The sequence below is a fragment of the Mizuhopecten yessoensis genome, unplaced genomic scaffold (genome assembly GCF_002113885.1).
Source record: "Mizuhopecten yessoensis strain PY_sf001 unplaced genomic scaffold, ASM211388v2 scaffold11033, whole genome shotgun sequence".
NCBI lineage: Eukaryota > Metazoa > Mollusca > Bivalvia > Pectinida > Pectinidae > Mizuhopecten > Mizuhopecten yessoensis.
Genome location: NW_018408845.1, coordinates 560,658 through 581,917, shown reverse-complemented (window position 1 = coordinate 581,917; position 21,260 = coordinate 560,658). Strand labels below are relative to the sequence as shown.

Sequence of the window (21,260 nt, the reverse complement as noted above, 5' to 3'; positions counted from 1 at the left end):
ATATGGTTTTAACCAGATTGTAACATGTTGAAAGCTTATCTAAATAATGATCTACTAGTGTGCAAGAATTTAAACTATATTTTATACTCAAGACAGTCAGTTTTGTATTATAGTATTAGGACCACAGTATCGTAATCAAACTTTTGAATTGTTACACATGACAAATGTAGTCTTTATTAGCCCCAATGACGTAGCAATCTGATATAGAATCACTCAACATAGAATGGAAAGAGAGAAATACTTGTTAGCAAATAGTGAGCTTTATTTTATGAATAAAGGAATTACTCCATTGGATGTCATATTTTGCCTGAATAGTCAAGTGTTCTAGCTTTTAAAATAGAAACTGCAATCTCTTTTAATATAAATCTGTTGCAAACTCAGTGCATTTACTTATATTTTCTTAAAAGTGCGATTTGCTTTGTGAACTAGATCTGTTGTATGTACGTACAATAGAGGACACTTTTTGTTAGCCCTCTGTAGTAGTGTAAATGACTTGCCTTCCTGTCAATAAAACTCACCATATCATATTGCAAAAGTTTGACCCTAGAGAGTACTCTTCTCTGTTCAAGTACGATCTACACACCTTTCCCGTAAGCCTGTCTCCAAAGAATCCAAGAAAACACTATTTCTTTAATAATGTTCGGAGATTTTGACTAACATCACACTTTGCTAGGGCAGTGCACTCAGATGGCGAGATATGGTTGTGAATGGACTACGAGTTCCTGAACTCCAATTTATTAATCAAATTATATTCAGTATATTTGGATTTAAGGGGGAGCTAAATCAATCAAAGTATATTCAGTATATTTGGATTTAAGGGGGAGCTAAATCAATATGTTCACTTAAAATTGATTAAACCTCTAAATTAAGTTTCTTTATTGTTATTTCTATCCACACTTGAATTTATATCTCAAATGCTTCTATTATTCATGTATGCAGGTACTCTGCATTGTGTTTATATTTCCAACCTGACCCTATATCACCAATTCATCTAATATTTTACTCATTCTGCCAATAATTTACCCTGTAGTCATCTATTTTACAATACAATACTATTGACATGGAAACACGAGTGTAGTGGAACTGGACTGGGTCCTGGCTCAAGTGGTAGAGCATTCGTCTCGAGTTCTGAGGATCCCAGATTGGCTGTGCATTTCTTTTCATCTTCCTATAAAATTGGGAAGCTTTCAAACCCTTGTTTAAAGCACTGGGTGAATGCTTGGCAAGAGGATACCCAAACCTGGGTTGTAAATAGTTGCGTCTTTTTGTGGGTGATGACTTAGAAAAAGAAGGATGAAATGTAACCGAACTGTATCGATCTTCGGTGAACAGGTAGCTCAATTGGTAGAGCATTCATCTAGAGTTTGAAGGGTTCTAGGTTTCAATCTCGGTCTGGCCGTTTCATTTCTTTTTCTTGTGTTACACAAGTTAATCAATATAATAAATAGCTAGGCATCAAAAAGATCCTAGGGTTCTTGTTAATTTAATTTTCCACCCCTGTAAAGTTAATGATGCACTTAAATGATACCTTTTGACAACACTTTCAGTTTCATGTCTTGCGTTACACATGACCTTTGCATAATTGTCATAGCCTTGTTAAAGTTGCTTATACACTTGTAAAAGACCATGTATTTTTACAGGGGATTTGTGGTGAATCTTTCAGTTGATTTAAGCATTGAAAGCTATAAAATTAAAGCGCACTGTAAGTGGTTAATCTTTCAGTTGATTTAGGCATTGAAAGCTATAAAATTAAAACGCACTGTAAGTGTTGAATCTTTTAATTGATTTAGGCATTGAAAGCTATAAAATTAAAACGCACTGTAACTGCCAACGTTTTCAATTTTAGGTTTAATATGTCGGGAATGATTTTAATATGTAGGTTTAATCCTTTATCTTTTAGTCATGCCAAACAATTATGTATCAATTGTTGGAGTGAACATTGTTGTACACTACTGTTTATTACCATATCAAATAAATAGAGATTATTTACATTTACAAAAACTTTCTTGTGTGTATTATTGGGCGATCTAGAACATTTTCAGGAATGTGGACAAAACAACTGTAGTCCGACAACTCACCAACATGAACTTAAATGCTATTTTTTTTTGTGCATCTTGTTTGTCGGTCTGGTATTAACCTTTTTAGGTCGCCTGAGCTGTGACCTATTCTAATTGCTTTCCATCCGTCATTCGTCGTGCATAAACTTTTCACATTTTCATCTTTTTCTCAAGAACCAGTGGATGGATTTTTTTCAAACTTGGTCAGAATCATCCTTGGTAGATGTGGCTACAAAATTGTAAATTTGGGATTCCTACCCCAATCCCAAAGGGAAAATGAACCAATATTTCAAAAAACATCTTCTTCAGACTCAGAGGTACTACAGTCATTTTCTCTGCATGGAAAGAAAGATCATCAGGGGCTTTACTTAGATTGTAAATTTCAGGACCCGCCAGCTATTCGTTCGCCCTTGGGGAGGGGATAAAGTTTGCTATAGTTTATATAGGGAAATAACACTTTTGGGTATATATTTTATCCATTTTCAGCAGAAAATTACTCAAACTTAGTCAAAATCATCTTTGGTGAATGAGAGTATTACTTTGTAAATTGGGATTCCTGCCCCATCCCCAGAGGCTAGGGCGGGACCCCAAAGGGAACATTTACCAATATTTTCGAATTCTTATCCTTTGATTTCATGACAAGTATTGTATTTCACTTAGTTTACATGCCGATTTCCACATCACATCTAAACAATAAAATAAAGCTACCAGTACCTATGATATAACTCAGGTGACCGCTAAGGCCTTTGGGCCTCTTGTCTTCAACTTCTATTTTATATAAGTCACAACGTTTTGCCTGTAGCATGCATAGTTGGACTGCTATCGAGTTTCTTTGAATGAAAACCCTTCTTGAATAACCCCCAAGACCTTGACCATGATTTTTGCCCAAGACTGCTGAGTGATTGCCTAAGGAATAACCTGTACCAACTTTGAAGGTTGCATGAGTGAAACAAGTTTACCTCAAATGTTGTAAATTCTTCAAACGACTTCTTCTCAATAACCAAAAGGCACAGGGTACTGATATTGGGCATGTAGCATGCAGGGATGAAGGACTACAAAGTTTGTTCAAATGAATGACCTTGACCCACTTTCAAGGCCACAGGGGTCCAATGTTGAAAATCTTCAAACGTCTTCTTCTAAATACCAAAAGGCCCACGGTACTGAAATTGGGCCTGTAGCATGCTGGGATGATGGACTACCAAGTTTGCTCAAATGAATGACCTTAACCCACTTTCAACCTAATGTCCTTGTTCGACATTCAAAGTCACAGGCGACATATGTTCAAATCTTTTAATAGGTTGTTATGAATCAAACACCGATATTCTGCTTGTAGCTGTATTTTAGTCAACTTTTAAGATAACAAGTGCGAGATTAACACCAGGTGAGCGATGGAGGCCGATTGGGCCTCTTGTTGATGTTAACTTTCTATCTTTCTGCCTAAATAGATTTGTTTTTGACCTACTTTGTGAAGGTCAAAGATGATTATAGATGTGTCTGCAAACAGCATTGAATAACCAATAAAGGTCCCATTAGATCTGTTGTTTTAAAACATTTGCATTTTATTTTTATTTTTTTACTAAATGACTAAGTTTTATAAATAGTTGATTTGATCAAGGTCAACTTTCTTCTTACACAAACACTTTGAAGAAAAGTTTAAGCTAAATTATAGGAAACCAGAGAAATTTATTTAATACTGTTTGTCATGTTTAATATTTCCTTAAGGTTATTTTAGCTTAATAGGACTTAATATATAATAAGATGTCTACCGGTAATATGACAATGAACATCGAAGATACTTTAATACTGATTGAACAAAATTTTAATATTTGCAATGAAAATAGCAGCTGATTTTTGTACAAGTGTTTGCTATAACAATCTTATGAAGTGGTGCAACAAATACCATACTATCACAGGTGCTGGCATGGACACACTGATAGTACAATGTAAACTAGAAATTTGAATACCTTCATATGCAAGTTTGCCTTTACAATCCGACAGTAATGTTGTCTTTTCTCAAAAGATTCATTCTATTATATTCTATTTGTGAAATTTGTGACAATCCTGCTTAATGGAAATTATTTAAGTTTGTAAGACAACAGGGATTTTCCTTGGTTTTGTCAGTATATTTAGTGACCATGTAATATTAAAGTCAATTTCAACATTCTAATATCTAGTGACCAGTAATAAGTCAATCTCAACATCCTAAACAAACTAATGTCCTCAGCATGTTTATGATTAAAGTTTCAATCAAAGTCTTAAGAATTCAAAATTCATAACATGGTCATCATTATTACTGGAGGCCAACTAGTAAAAGTGCTGCATTGACATCCGATACCCCCCCCCCCCAAAAAAAAACTTATGCGAAAATTCCTGTGTATAACCTAGAAAATCCCTGAGCAAACATTCTGTGCAGAGGAGCCAACAAAACTAGCATTCTGCAATATGTTTTTATTAAGTGTTACCTTCAATGGTACAACATGATGATAATTATAAATTAACTCGTGAATTTTCAAGGTAATGTCACAAAAAGCAAGAAAAAAAATAACATTTTTCGAAAATAAAATAAAAACAAGGTGGTAAAACTAAAATGCTCTAAAAAGTTTAATGTTTTGTCCATGATGTAAACAAAACATGGTAGAAAAATATATGTACAACATCTACATTGCCCGATCTAGTGCCAGGCTTATACAGAATGTCCCCTTTTACGGAAAGAAACATACACAAAGCAATTCTTATCGATGATTGTTCCATTGTTAAGGTGAAATTACCAAGACTGGCAATGTAAATATGGCATACGGAAGTTTCCTGTTAACTGATAAGTGTATATAATCTGCGTAAAAAAAATTGTAAAGCCTACTGATATTATTAATAATTAATAATGATAAAACATGTCCTAAAACTGTATAATAATGTCTTGATTCGAGACCAAAAGGCGGTCTTAACATAATATATTTGTTCACAATCATGGAGGGGAAGAGTTCTGCAGATCTATAAGACGCCAGATATGCGGACAGGCTCTAGCCTACACAATCCTGGCCAACAACACCAGATCACATGGTTTCATCACATGTTTATCACGTGACAAAGACAAGGCCAAGTGTCTTGTGTCCATTTTCTTTTACGGGTATCCCTGATTAAAGCCATATGTGTTAGGATAACCTGGTACGTTGGAACCAAGTGGGTTGGATCCGAGTGGATTGGATCCAAGTGGGTTGGATCCGAGTGGATTGGATCCAAGGGGGCTGTAACCCATCTGGGACATAGCGGCCTGGGACATGGCAGCCTGGGACATGGCTGCCTGGGACATGGCTGCCTGAGACATTGCAGCCTGGGTTGTGTAGGCACGTGGTACGCTGGCCACGGAAGGGTTGTAAGCACTCGGAGCATGGGGATTTGTTACTGCTATACCCATGGGATAGGCTGCTCCGGCACTCAGCTGAGGAGCACCAATATATGTTGGTGTTGCGTACTGGCTGGCTTGGTAGGCTGAGGGTGACTGGAACGTGGTGTATTGCATCGCGTGAGGGTGCGATGGTGGATGAAAGGCCCCACTGGAGGGCGCTGGATAACCTGGCGACAGTGTTGAGTAGACCCCTGTTGATGGACTGTAAACTGATGGGTTCATATTCTGTGGCATTGCAGGCTGTTGATATTGCTGGTTGGCGGCGGCTGCCAGTTGCCTGTGAGTTGCAGGAGCTGCTCCAGGGGCCAAGGTATGGGCCATGCCAGGCTGTGTTGGGGCATAGTTGGGGTACCCGGCAGGATATAGGCCACTTCCACTCTTTTCAACAGCCGGTGCTCCAGCAAAGTTCATCGTCTTCTGCAATGTAACAAAAAAACAAATCAAAATTTGATAACACTTCTAGCCAAGTCTAATGACTCTTCCAGCCAAGTCTAATAAACATGCAGGTTGCAATAAAAAATTCATAATGAAATAATTACCGGTTGTATGAAATTGATAAGAAATATATCATAACAACCATGAAAGACATCATAGCTTTCAACTATTGAATGAAAATAAAACCAGAAATGACTAAAAAGATCAAGATCAATATGTTTCTTCAAGTTGTCTTCAATTCATTCTTATAAGTTCCCTGAAATAAACCATGAACATACCTATCAGCAGCAAATATACTAGCTAGTTAGGCCCAAAGAATATATGTCTTTTTAGGGTTCCCGACCGACCCTAGGTTTATTACCCCCGACACAAAACTTTTTGATGAAAAAAAAAACCCCGCCAATTTTAGAATTTTAGAAGGTTCCTTGCCTTTCAAAATGGCTTCCAGCTCAGTGTTTGTGCTGAATGTCAGCATATTGAGCACAATTTGCCTCAAAATGAACCTTGTTTATGTAATTCTTTGTTTTACATATTGTAAATTCACGGGTTTAGTGTGCAGGTACGTTTTTGGGATCAGATTTGAAAAAAATATGTAAAAAAAAAATGAAAAAATCATGAAAGTAATCGGTATCAAAGTGGAAAAGTAGAATCTAAGGTACATGTAGCTTGGTGTTTATACGCCGATAACGCCGAATAATTAACGATTGATTTATTGGCGTGAACAAGCCCATGAAGGTCTCCCTCCGTAGTGGATGATGGACGAATCCTGCAGAAATCAAATGACGAAATGTTTGTTTTTAAAAACGCTGATTTTCGAATTTTTGAAGGTTCCTTGCCTTTCAAAATGGCTTCCAGCTCAGTGTTTGCGCTAGATGTCAGCATATGGAGCACAATTTGCCTCCAAATGAACCTTGTTTATGTAATTCTTTGTTTTAGATACCGGTACAATAGTAGGGTCATAATCACATTACCACACGGTACACATTTTTTTTTTTTTAAATCGACCTACCTACCCTTGTTTTTTTGCCAATGCAACCCTACACAGACAATTTTTTTTGTTGGTCTTAGCATTCTTAATTGTAATTCCTATAATAAATTCAACTCTGTTCAGCATAAAAACAATAGATTTCTGAACAGCAAAACATGCAACAATGTGGACGACGTGTCTGATACAGACGTTTATAGTAATGAAATACTTCTATGTTAAATTAGGAACTTCAGTTTTAATTTATCTGACACAGTGAGCATTTATTTATTCATTTGCAAATGAGATTTACATTTAACATTTAAATTTGTTAAGTTGTAATAATGTTGTTGCAAAGACTTGACTAGCATTTTTATCCATAGTTGGCTTAATGTCACCTTTTATATATTTATACATGTACAAGGATTATATTAAAACTATGTGAATTTTTCTCATTGCAAAGACAATTCAACATGGTGCAAGTGATTAGAAATGGTGCAACTTGAATCATGTTACAGTGTACCATAAACCTGGAAATGTTTGCCACATTTTAACACACCCACCCCATAACAAGGATGAATTCATCCCAACAGTGAATACTAATACACAACATATGATGTCTACGGGTATATTCATAACATGTGAAGGATGAAATTAATGCCGGGTGAATAGGAATTTTATCAGGGATACCAACATTTGACTAGGCAAACATTTCTCTATATACTGTACATCAACACATGTTTAACAGTGTAAGAAAAGATATTCTTTTCCTATTATTTGACATTCAATAAACCTCCAAGTTCCTGGCTACCTAGAAATACACCCATTTGGGCGACTGCCTGGCCTCATTCAGCGTTAATATATATACTGCATCATCTTTCGACAGATAGTCCTGTACATCATAAAGCGCAACTGAGTTTATATTATGTAACATATTGAAACCACTTAAGATATCTGCAATAACGAGCCTCAATATCAATTTTTTCTATTGTATGAAAGGCAGATTGACAATCAACAGCTAAACATCAAATTTATATACATATTCCTTTCATAATCATCTTTTAAAAATCTATGGACTGTCAACAGCAAAAATTTCAGGTAGCATTTAAATTTTAAAAGAATTTGCATCACAACATCAACTATTAATATTCATTGTTCAATGAAGTTCATTTATCAGATTACTGGTAAGTGGTAGAGGTTCCAACTTTTATTGCTCCCGGAAAGACTTTGCTTTTGACAGTGATTAGTAAGGAACTATACTGTGTCATTCTCAAGTGAACAAGTTTAGTGGAAAAGAACTATAAGATGATACAAATTAAAAAAAAAAAAAAAAAAAAAAAAAAANTTCCGTTTTTTTTCTTCTCCGAATCCTTTTTGGTTTTATTTTTTTGGACAATTTAGCTTCATTGTTGAATAAACAGAACCCTCACAAAATTCAAAAGTGAAAGGAACTTTGTACAGAATTACTTAAAAATTCAAATCCAAGTCACAGAAATCAGTAACAAGAATGACACAATATAATATAATAATTCTGTTATGACATGTGAAAACATCAATTTATGCAGCCAATTTTGTTAGTTATATTGAAGGTCAAAATAATGTGCAAGAAATAGAAGTATTATCTTACTTATAAAGTTTGAAAACAAAATTGACTGCATCTTCATTTACCAACAACAGAGAGGTGACAACATGCATAGCATCTGATTGGGAAACAGCATAACATATTCAACCTAAGACCACTCATCTAATCTACTTACAATAATTCTTATTTTTTCCTCCTCCAACCCTCTTATAAGACATTAAGGCCCTACAGGTACAGAGAGTAAAATATACTGAAGGGGCTTTTTAAAAAAAGAAAAAGAGTAGATAATGATATGTTATGTGTTCCCGAGCAGAGGCTGGACGAAGCATTCTGGACTCAGGTGATGTCTGACCTGGTTCGGAAGCTGGCTTTGGTGGAAATATACCTTGTCCATATTTGTAAGCTCCGCAATCTCACGCCCAGCCACAAATACAAGGTCCTGATCTGGAGTGGAATCAGCATGGTGTAGATACATGAACATATATAGCAAACAATGGAAGGTGAAGAATCATTGCATCAGTACTATTTTAAAGACATGGTGTGATCAGGTGCCCTAGATACAAACCTGAGGTGATCATCAGGAGGGTATACGTAGTAGTTACATAGGAATAAGAATCATTGAAGTCATTTTAAGCACAGTTCACATAAGTATCAATATACATTCACATTTAGAACAACAGAGAAAAGTAAAACAAGTACTTGAAATGAAAAACTTTTCCTTTATAGTATATGTTAAGTACCCAGATAATTTCTTTCCTGAAAAAGGTAACTTACTCATGCAAGCAACTCATGTTGAGGGTGGAGTTTTTAACAGTTATTTTTGGATAAGAGACTGCCCGATTGGCAAAATGAGGCAATTTCTTTCTTTCTCACAAATGGTTACAAGCTTAATGTGATAGGTTAACCATTTACCTTTCTTGCTTTTGCAACCTGAAAATAAGTTTGGTCAACGATTTTGTAGTTGGGCACATGGATTCGTCAGTGCTAAGCATAATGTACAATACTGTTTGGCATTCAACTTAAAAACATTGCAAGCAGAGAAAGCTTAAATAGAGGAGTTAATCAAAAATATTTAGAATTTATCATTGCAAACTTATCTTTAGGTAAAATATTAATAAATAGACGACTGATCCTGAAAAATAACAAATGAAACTATGCTTAAATATATTATTTCTTGTCCTGGCAGATTTCTATCATTATTTACTTTCTCCCTCTCAAATGGATAACTTGAGCTTTTCTTCTCAATTGTATAATCCTTTGTGATCAAAATAGACTTCTGCCATGACAATGTTATATATATCGCATGCATCATAATTTGCATTTTGAAAGTATTATTTATATGTACAGGTATATATATATAATTTATTCTATGTATGGAATAGCTTGATATTGCAGGAAAATCAGCTTCCACCTGTTGAACAAAACAATATTACACACTAATAATTTGCACTTAAGAATATATTTAAGATATATAGAATACATATACACACCACAAATATACTAAATATTGTATTAAGCAGTAGTTTTTGTTAAGAAAGCAGTCTGGAGAGTTTCACAAATATCTACCTACACAAAAAGCATACAAAAATTACAGGTTCTCATATTGGCTGCAAATAAAGTTTGATTTGTTAGTTCCAAGCTGACAGACAAGTAGGGAAAACAATAACACTTAAAGTTAGGTTCATTGCACCAGTGTCCATTTGTCCATCAACGTTTGTCAATCTTGTTGTTATCATCAATCATGCTTCAGACTGAAAGAGTCTTCCATTCACAATTCTAAACAAAAAATCGGTGTAAAATTCAAGGGAGACCATCCTAGCCTGGTCACACTCGTGTGCAGGGAAACCTGTCTGCATTCTGTTGAGAGCAATTGTACACACACACTTAAGATGCTAATCAAATAGAAGGCACTCGTTAAAGAGCAAAGAATCATGCAAAAAAATTAAGTCTTTCGTCAGTGGTTTGCCATCTTAAAACCTCGCAAATTAAAATGAAAGACAAGTTTCCCCTTAGCATGCCTGAAAGACAAAATAATAATGGACATTTCAGCCATAACTAAATAATCAAACACATGCAGCATACAAAATAAACATATATATCATTATGTAATTACCCAATGAAATAGGGAGAATGTAGTTTGACAATAAAGGTGAAAATCGTGAAACAAATAAAATTTTGAATATCAAAATGAGGTGTGAACGGATTATTGCAGAGTTTGCATAAATCAACATGAACATTTTGTTCACACATTTTTTTTAAGCAATCATCAATGCAAAAAATACCCGATTCCCAACACATAGCTAGAGAAGAAATGAAAAGATCTGCATATTACAAGAGTTTTGCAGGAAGTCAATGTCAAATATCTAAGCATAAATACAGTACAATATTTCCATATATCCTCCCGGAATCATTTCTTCGTTAATTATCATTGACAGTATAGTGCAGTTTAAAGTAACTAAACAAGAAGCCACTACAAGCACTGTCTGACCAAAGTAACACTGGTTTACTGTGATCTGACAGGCAACCTAAAAAGCACATGTAAACAGGTATAAAATATAGTACAGCAGTAACATTTTAACATGCACATATATAGGTCGCAACAAATCATAAAGTACACAAGTTAGACTTAAGCATGCAAGCATGATGCATTTGACCACTTCCATTTTGATAACTTTGGCTTTATGAATCTTAACATTCAACTTTTAAAATTATTTTTCTCCTGCACACTTCAGGAATCACACTCAAAGGCTTAAAAATTGGTCTTCAGATTTATTTAATACATCAACTTTTTCCACAGATGCTTTATATGAAACTCAAATTTCTGTGTCCAAAAGCATGTGTACTGATTTAGTGTGTGATAGCCAAGATGGCTATGGCTGTGGTCATCCAATTGTCATTTGACATCGGTTCTGCACCAGAGGTGGTTAGTTATATAAAACCCTCAGGAACTAGGTGGTAATGTAATAAAAGTCAAAATGTACACACCTTGTGAAGCTTCAAATTCACAACTTTATACAGGTACATGTAGGCAGTAGATTGGATTTTGGTCAGGTTTGATTTGTCAACACAAAAGAAACTGCTAATAGTTACCTACCGGACATGTTATAACTTATAAGCCAACAGTCATTGACACAAATTGAACGTTCTGTCCTTTGAAGCTTCATGCAATAATTGTTAAGCAGATGATGGGTTGTTATATGATGCAATGAAGGATGATGGACAAGTGACCCTGAACTGACCCGATGCATTCTGAGGTAAGAGTAGGACACAAAGTTAAAGCCCCCCTCCCCACACCACAAAAAGAATCTCGCTTAATTTATTTTGCATAAATCATTTATACCATACAAATATAGCCAATATCTAGATACGTATAGTGTATTTGAACGGGATAGGTAACCAGGTAGCGATTTATGCATGATTATTTTAAGTGAGTCCTGAACAGAAATGTTCAAAATTTGGATGACTCATTACCAACAGATGTAGTTGGTTCTCAATAAATGGGCGAGCTCCACAGGAAAAGAATAAGTCCACGTCTCGCATATCAGTGTCCCAAAAATCACCAATTCCTCCAGTACATGTTTAATAGAATGCTATTAACTTTGTCGTGACCATTCAGAACTTGAGTAATTGTACCTGTCCCCTTCCTCCAGAAGGGTCAGTCAGTTGACAGGGTCACTTGTTTACTATAAGGTTACATCTACAGAGATAGATACCTACCGAATGATTTTGTATCTTTGTATTGTATTTGATGTTCAACTACTACAAAACAAAACAGGAGATCATGGTAATATAAACAATGGTATATATATGTCAATAAATAGAAAATGGTCATTTAGCGCACATGTTGTAAGCTGTCAAGACAATTGCAAACGCCCAAAACAAATTTCAAATAGTTTACTCGTGCAATATCGTGGATTTGTAATTGCAATACTGTGGATTATTAATTGCCATGTTAAAAAAGCTGGTCATTTAAAAAAAAATAAAAAAATAGAGAAATTTTAATGATCTTGTCAAAGAGTCTTGAGTCAATATCTTGTGTAAGGTACATTTACACGAGTAAACTATTTCAAACAATGTAATTAACAGTTACAGGAGTAATCAAAGCAGATTGTACCATGATATAATTCTTCATGCAAACACAATTCTTGGCAAATTGAAATTGCACACTTCAATTTAAAAATCATGATAAAACCTGCTTGTAAACTTGAATTAAAATTAATTTCAATTGTAAATTAAAAAATAATTATGAAGATTTTTAATTAAAAAGCATGAAAATTACTAAAAACTAATGAGGTTGAACAACAAACGTCATCATATAATGTACTCAATACATATATATATGACTAGGTCTTATATTTGTTAATTGAATTTAGTAATTATCAAGTAAAAAGGTGAGTTTGAATGTCTGTACAAGTTTTAACCATGTCAAAGAAAACTTTGTGTATTTGTTGTTCAAACTTGCATGATATGTACCAAATAATGTAACTAAAATCACCACACTTCAAATCTAAACATCACATCAAAAACACTTCAACATCTACATTTTAAACATAACAATCCCTTAACCATATTAAACGAAACAAATGATAAAATCATCGTTGTTTCTTCTTTCATTATTGCGATGATTTAATTAATATCTGGTGATGTTATAATAACATATGCATTATTTACATTTACAACCAGAATTTTTTTTTAACAATAATAATCAAGAACTGATGATTTTGTCATTTGGAGTCTAGTGCTGCTATTAACTTATAGGCCTGCTGTCAAATCTGTCCAGCACTTTACAACTCATACTAGCTATTACAGGATCAAGAGGGAATGGATATATAAGGTAACAATTATATTTTTTATTTCATTCACAGGACCTTTTAAATTTCCTACTAACAAATTTGACAACTTTCCTGTTTATAAAGCCACTGTCTCTAATTAACTCGAGAAAAATTACATAATACTTTTTCCATTTTGCTGAATAAGAGGCATATGTTCATCATATATATTTTTTTAGAAATCTTGAATCAGAATGTATCTTTTTTTTAACTTTCAAGAATCTCAATTTGTGAAACATGTTGTTTAATTTCTCAAGGTATTCACTACTTTGAATAGTGAGGAGCCAAAATTTACTCAGCAAATGGATTGTTGCACAAACTTATAAACCTTAAATTTAAGACTTACACATAATTAACTATATTAAAGTGTATCACTGTATTTAAATACTGTTATTTTGGATAATTTGTTTATATCAAATGTCTGCATAAAAATTTTACACAGACTTTTATGAACATTCCCACTGTGATTGTTTCGTCTTGATGTACCCAGGAATGTATTTTCCAGTGTAAAATATTCATACATGTATTTTCTCTTGAATGCTTGTGATGATGTGAATTTATGGAAAGTATAATACAGGACATAATGAATATTTTTTTATGCTATCATGCAATAAAAATGCACCAATAAAATTTAGACAACAACATATTTGAATACGTATGAATTTGTATCCGTACAAACAGGACAAGATTAAAACTAAGAAGCAAGCATTAGAAACGTATATAATAACAAAGTCATCATATCAAAAACCATTCAAACATTTTGGTGCCTATTTTCTTACATCTCAAATTAAAAAGCATGATTTGTTTCAAGCCATGTTAGCAAGCACAATGATCAATGAAAGTGTTTGATATGATGGTAAGATACAATAAGATACAAATATGAAAAAAGATAATTAACTGTATTAAAAATATGAACATGAAAAGTGTTTCCCAACATTTTTTCTCTCTTCTAGCAAGATATCTTCTTCTTAATATTGAAATATTTAAAAATATTACACATTTGTTTTTTATTGTCTCCTCAAAGGGAGGTCACTTGACCAGAAACATATACAATTGCTGGCTGGGCAACACTTATATGCTTTTGTATTTTAAACTTAATTAATGTTCCTTAATTAATACACTACTCCAAGCAATAAGCAGATGTAACCAAATACCATAATTACTAACCACTACATCCAAATTAAACCATTACCCATCACAGCTAACAAAACCAGACATGTGACGTCCAAACAGGACGCTGGGGTATGTAGGGCCTATCGATCACAACAATTCAGGTAACACATTTCACATCTGTTGCCTCATAGCTCAGTCCCAAGTCTAGAGGACCAGCTGCTGTAGCACAAATGCAGCTATTGATTACCTAAGCTATACTTAGCAACAGACTGGAAGCTTTTGGCTATACAAGCAATATTGTTAATGTTTAAATAGATATATTCAACAAATAACAGGAAATACCAAATCCTGGTATTCATTGATGTTATTTCGATATTGTCACCCCAATTTCATGTATTGGACATCACATTAACTTGCATTGCACTTCCTAAGAACGGATGAATGAAAATACAGCTCTCAAGAAATGCTTTAATACTATGAACACAAATAGTGTTAAGACTTTAAGAGATTGGACATCACCGACAGAATTGCAAATTTCAAATTATCTCTTTTTTTTCAAATTATATTCCACAAAATGAATAATATTTATCTTTTTGTTTAAGTAAAAAAAACGCCAGATTCAAAAATTATTTGATTCATAAATCATATGGGCAGAATACATTTTAAGGTAAAAAGAATTTCATGTTTTACATTTGTGAAGTTTCAGATGAGCTTTTCATAATCAATTTGTTGATCCTGGACTTAATTTTGCTTTTATATGCATTTCTTGGATATCCTTGCTATTAACATAGAGAAACTGAGCAGCATTTGAATTGGAAGATGCTTGCAATATATTCCATTTCAATTGCAGCATTTCCTTATCATTACAAGTGTTTAAAAAATACACACAAAATTACATAAAACATTTGACAGTATAAAGTTGTTTCCCGATATTCCTTTATATTTTTCTTGATTATTTTCTATCTAGTTCACTGTTAATTTAACATATATCTGAATATTTCAACACCTTCAAATGCTGGATGTAATTTTGTATTTAAAGATTAATTTAATATTAAATTTAGACAATTAGCTAATGAGAAATTTATGAATAAAACCTTAATTTTTAATCCTTAATTAATATACAGTTGTCTACCGTAGTTGTAACATATCAAACCGACAAAATTGTATCATGAATACCCAACTTTCACAGGAACAGCCTGGTAGCCAGGAAAACAATTCAACACTTGGTTCTTAGCAGATATCAGGTATTTTATTACTTTGAAATTTCCGAAAGGACGAGGAAAACAGAGATGACAACCAAATGCCAAACAGCATGAATGATTTGATATGATACAAAGGTAGAACGCTTTATATTTATGTTACTAAGTAACGCTAGCTATTTGTAAAATTACTGTAAAACAAATTAATTATATGATTTAAAAAGAAACATGCAATGTTTGTGCAACAAAGTTTTACAAGATAATTGCAATATTTATCATCATAAACTGTAAACAATACAGTTTTAAACCAAAGTACATTCTACAGAAAGAGTAGATGAAATGCACGACATAACTCATCTATAATAATTTGTCACGAGACTAGAACTGCAGGCCTAACTTTGTAGCTCAGGGGTGTCATATTTGGAGTACAACCTCATTGGGTGATTCAAGTTCTACTAACCAGACCTATATTTCCATGATTAATATTGAAGATTTTCACTAACCCAAACATAAAATCTAATAGGCCTGGATGTCAGACTAGTACACCCGTGTTAGCTAGTCAAAATATTGCAAATACCTTTCCATAACCAGTAGTTAATTTATCATTTTAACTACAAATCTCTTAGTAAACATTACAAATAACAAACTTTTTTAACGATCAACCAAATTTTAAACACTCTGAAATAAAAGACCTTATATACTGAAATTAAATGAAAATTTGACCGATTTGTTTTATCATCATTAAGCAAGTAAAATTGGCCCCATTTTTGACTGGGTATGAAGATATATATGCCGAAGACCTTGCTGCAAGAGTCATACCTCGTGTCAATCACATCAGTCAGTTCTTGTTGCTGCCCCTGCAAAAAATAAAACAAATTTCATTTAACCAAATCTCATATGCTGACCCCAAAATTATTTTGTTGGTTTCTCAAAGTTAACATTTTGTTCGGTTGTGAACTAGCGTTGCATGATGGTTTTAATGGACACACATGTACACCAAGCTGTCAATGATTTTCCCCAATGGACAGCTTATGTGTGGATGGCCTTCCCCAGTTCAGAAATTAGAGGGAAAAAAATTATATTACAATTTGAGGTGCATCATTTCTGCAATTTTTATTTGCAAAACTATAAAAAGGAATGTTTCATCTAATTGATCATCTTGACAAGAAAGTCGTAAGGAGACAATGATGTCTTTCAGAAAATTTTAAAATATATAATGAACCTTTGTTTAATTTTGATAAGAGTTAGACAATTTTTGGGTTATCGTATGATTTCGGAAACCAGAGTTTGCTGTAACACAATTACGGTAATGAGATGATTAAACCGGGTCAATGATCTATAATTAGAATGTATCGGCGGCTTCGTTTCCAATGTATTATTTCATATTGACATCGTTGTTTGATATATCTGTCAAGTTTTTCATATATATATATTATTTAAGTTGTGTAAGCCCGATGTTTAAAACAAGGTTACAAATCTCGTGTCATTTATAGATTTTTAGACAACGGGCACTAAGTTTACCATACCGCATAGCCTACCGGTACAAAAAAAACATGGCGTTGTTGGAATAAATCAAAACACGAAAGTACACCTGCAAGAATCATGTCAAAGTTGTATCAAATATCGCTGTTCTGGACTTGTGATTAGTTCCAATAGCCTCTTATTGTAAACGTTAATATTTCTTGGGGGGAAAATGGCCGCACGATCTCTACAAGGCACCGGAGTCTGCAAATGAGATTTGCACAGTCTCGCGAGCTTTGCGTCTTCACTCATAAATCATTATCTCACAGATTCAGCAGCACACAAAGCGTTAATGTCCACGGGACATCCACAGAGCCGATCGTATATTTCAAAATGTCTCCCGGCACATTGAACTATATTCAGTTCTACCATCAACGTGAGATTGACTGTACTTACCACAATCCAGTAGAGAAAGAAATCTGATGTGGACACCGTCGTACAATGGCTGAAGATCCAGTCGGCTAGTGCGCAAATTCGCACTTCTGAACAAGCTGCTTTCTGATTGGATAATTATTTGGGCGACATCTAGTGGTAGTATTCCATCTGAATGAATGGAACAACATTGGAATTTCACGGTCTGGTACACGTGTTATCAATAAACTCGAGAACGTCCCATGGCTACAGTAGGCACGATAACAGGAACTGTGAACTGAAAGTAGATAGGGAGTGTACACGTCGCTGATCTAGAATTGACGTTTAGGGCATTTAAAAGTAGAATGATAAAAACTAAGCGGGTAAATGTAACTAAACTATTCAAGTTCTTAAAAGAACAGAGACATATAAAGCCAGAATAGTATCGTCTCTGACTTGGATAATTGGATGAATAACTGTCAGCTAACATAAACTATACTTATGTCCAGTCATATTCTATCAGAAAAAGGGCACACACATTAAACTTATTGCAACCAAGGAATAAGATTAAAGGTTTTCTGATGTAACTGATATCCTCTATTACAAATATACATTTAGGAGTTTACCAACTTTGAAGTGCACTTAGACCAACTGTCTTTCTCTTGGGTAGCTCTAAACCTGTGAATTAAAAAATGTATGGCAAGACTGATTTAGATAGCACTTTAATTCCGTGGCAAGGCTTGTAATAGTTGTCATGAAAAAAATAATTATTACATTGAAAACATATATTGAACTAGCATGGCTAAAAAACATTCTCAAGTTGAAAATACTGACTTCTGTTAAAGATAAAAATAAATAAAATCTTCTGTTTCGCAATCTCACTTGCAACATTGGTTTACAATTATAAATGACCAAAACAGAATTAATATAGACCTAACTTTAAAATTGGACCATGGGATTACTCAAAGATTTTCATCGCATTTTTCAGATATATAAATTTCTGCAACTTTTATTTTAAAATGTCACAAGTAACAGTTAAAAAGGAAAATGTTCTTATCTGTATGTGCTCGACTTAATTACCGGAAATAGCATGTCTGGTAAGAAATATGTAGCTGAGCTCACGCATAGAAAGTATGTAGTATGCCGTTGGGACACAACTAAACACATATTATTAGATGTCAAATTCTGTTCAAACGTGATTAGTATAAGTCTAAAACAGACAAATGTGTTAGGTATTGTTGTAGAGCAAGTTGTACCGAGTGGTGGGGTACTAGGTATTGTTGTAGAGCAAGCTGTACCGAGTGTTGGGGTACTAGGTATTGTTGTAGATCAAGCTGTACCGAGTGTTGGGGTACCAAGTATTGTTGTAGAGCAACCTGTACCGAGTGGTGGGGTACTAGGTATTGTTGTATAACAAGCTGTACCGAATGGTGGGGTACTAGGTATTGTTGTAGAGCAAGCTGTACCGAGTGGTGGGGTATTGGGTATTGTTGTAGAGCAAGCTGTACGAGTGGTGGGGTACTAGGTATTGTTGTAGAGCAAGCTGTTCCGAGTGGTGGGGTACTATGTATTGTTGTAGAGCAAGCTGGACGAGCGGTGGGGTACTAGGTATTGTTGTAGAGCAAGCTGTGCCGAGTGGTGGGGTACTAGGTATTGTTGTAGAGCAAGCTGTACCGAGTGGTGGGGTACTATGTATTGTTGTAGAGCAAGCTGTACGAGTGATGGGGTACTAGGTATTGTTGTAGAGCAAGCTGTACCGAGTGGTGGGATACTAGGTATTGTTGTAGAGCAAGCTGAACCGAGTGGTAGGGTATTGGGTTTTCAATATTCATTTTACTGAAAACTGGTAGACTGTTAAGTTCCTTCATATGAAGACGGCCATTTAAGACGGGTTTTCTGGCATTTTTCTGGGTAATACGACTTTGTTCAGGATAAATTGAGACCCACTCAGCAGGTGATGCTTGAACTATTGAGATATATTCGTACTGCCTAGACATATAATGCAAGTTAAATACTCAGAGGTCACAGGCAGAACTATTTTGAGATACAACACATACCCCAGCTGAAAGCAAGAACTTGACATTGATGAGGAAATTGACAAGGTCGTTGGACCGTACAAACTATGATCAACTAAGTGGTTGATGCTTGAATTAAGGTGAAGGGGAGACCTGGTAAGTCCGCATATTTTTTAGTATTGAAGTCGTTCTGGTCAGTGTGGCATTTATTGAAATATAACCATTTGGAAGAGAAAGTCCATGAAATAATAACAAATGTTCTCTATTTGAAGAATTATTTTTTTGTCGGAAGATTAGATGGCCGAAGGTAGGGAAAGTTTGGACACGCGGTTTGTTGTAAGTTCGACCCACGTTGGAATCAGCATAATGATGACGTCATAAAACATGAAATGAATTTCCCGCCAATTTCCCGACTTTCCATGTGCTGCATATTTCAATAAACTCGTATATTACAGCAATACGAAAGTTAATTCAAGGCTTTTAATATAAACCACCATTTAAAGTTGTCAGTGTATTACGCGTGCGTCGAAAATAATTAGCGGTTCGGTTTACAGAAAGTTCGTAAAACTAGAATGAAGTGACATCATGATTTTCTTTTTACCCCCCAAAGTAAAATTTAAGTTACTTTAAATGCATGTATGTCTCTGTTTTTCTCGTACAAATGTATATGGTATCCGGCGATAGAGACTAGATTAACTGTCTTCCATGATTGTTTACTGCTTTTCTGGATTTCATATTTCTGGTATTTGGATCCGCGAGTGGCATCGGTCTGTTTTCCTCCTCTGGCGAGGGCTTTCCTTTACAAATTCCATGACCTACTCACAAATCTTCTTATCTGTACATTGCCATACATCTTTGTGCATAAACACTATCGTTGAACGTTTTCAACACTATTTCCTTTCTACCTCATTATTATATTCCCTCTCATCTCTGTTAGCCATGTGTTACCCATTCGGAACGCTCCGATCTCACCGTGCCGATCTACCCGTCCTCGATACTCCAATGGAATCCTCGTCGCTCCAGAGGTTACGCTCACTTTAGCTCTCTACACCCCTGGAATATGTCATAGCAAAATTGAAGGCTCGGTGTGCGCCACCTTGTTGATGAGACAAAAAGACTAATCTTTGATATACATGAGAAGAATCTCGCGGTTATGTAACAATAAAAATTGACAGGCTTAGAAGTCGGGCGTCTCTTCTTTGTAATCTTCAAAGGACATGTATCAGCCTAGCGATGATCAGTTTTTAACTGAGACCAATCAAACAGATATCTCTGTGCCTGCAATTTTGCTATGACATATTCCTGGGGTGTAAAGCGCGAAAGTGAGCGTAACCCCTGGATATCGAGGATGCTCCAATGGCTACGCTCACTTTCGCTCTCTTATCCCCTGGAATATGTCATAGCAAAAATTAAGGCACGCGACTAGCTATTTGATTGGTCTCAGGTAAAAAAAAGACCAATCGCTAGGCTGATACCTGTCCTTTGAAAATTACAGAGGAGCAACCTCCGACTTCAAAGCCATTCCATTTTTACGTTACGCGACCGCGAGATTCTTTTGATGTACATCAAATGATCACATTGGACTTATCGTCTCATCCGATTTTGCTGACATATTCCAAGGGGTGCACAAAGCGAAAGTGAGCGTAACCCTGGAGTATCGAGGATGCGATCTATCTATCTATTCTCAAAGAGTGTTGGCAAGCGAAAAAGATGGTCTCCTAGCGCTCTTCAACATTGTCTGCCTCCTCGACAAGGCTATACCCCCCCCCCCCCCCCCCCCCCTCTCGTGTC

The 21,260-nt window shown here is 35.0% G+C and overlaps 1 protein-coding gene across 7 annotated transcripts; it reads right to left on the bottom strand.

The window, feature by feature from the left end:
* Nucleotides 1–3,860: 3,860 nt before the first annotated feature.
* On the bottom strand, nucleotides 3,861–17,606 carry LOC110464802 (ataxin-2 homolog). 7 transcript variants are annotated; one of them, XM_021520234.1, is made up of 5 exons: nucleotides 17,500–17,606; nucleotides 16,402–16,439; nucleotides 12,159–12,200; nucleotides 8,794–8,885; nucleotides 3,861–5,877 (listed from the first exon to the last, which is right to left on the bottom strand). In XM_021520234.1, exons 4-5 carry the CDS (start codon nucleotides 8,833–8,835, stop codon nucleotides 5,176–5,178), a joined length of 744 nt encoding a protein of 247 aa, XP_021375909.1. In that variant the 5' UTR covers nucleotides 8,836–8,885; nucleotides 12,159–12,200; nucleotides 16,402–16,439; nucleotides 17,500–17,606; the 3' UTR covers nucleotides 3,861–5,175. The 7 variants fall into 7 exon arrangements, with proteins under 7 accessions (XP_021375909.1, XP_021375913.1, XP_021375910.1 ...); XM_021520238.1 differs by having other exon boundaries at nucleotides 8,827–8,885; XM_021520235.1 differs by lacking the exon at nucleotides 17,500–17,606 and adding an exon at nucleotides 17,174–17,262.
* Between the last annotated feature and the right edge of the window lie 3,654 nt (nucleotides 17,607–21,260).

What these genes read in the sequence shown, in the direction of transcription:
- LOC110464802 (XM_021520234.1), bottom strand. Translation starts at nt 8,835, where the DNA reads ATGGACAAGGTATATTTCCACCAAAGCCAGCTTCCGAACCAG. An exon ending in AAAGCCAGCTTCCGAACCAG is followed by an intron (nt 5,878 to 8,793) that starts GTCAGACATCAC and finishes GTTACATTGCAG; the next exon opens with AAGACGATGAACTTTGCTGG.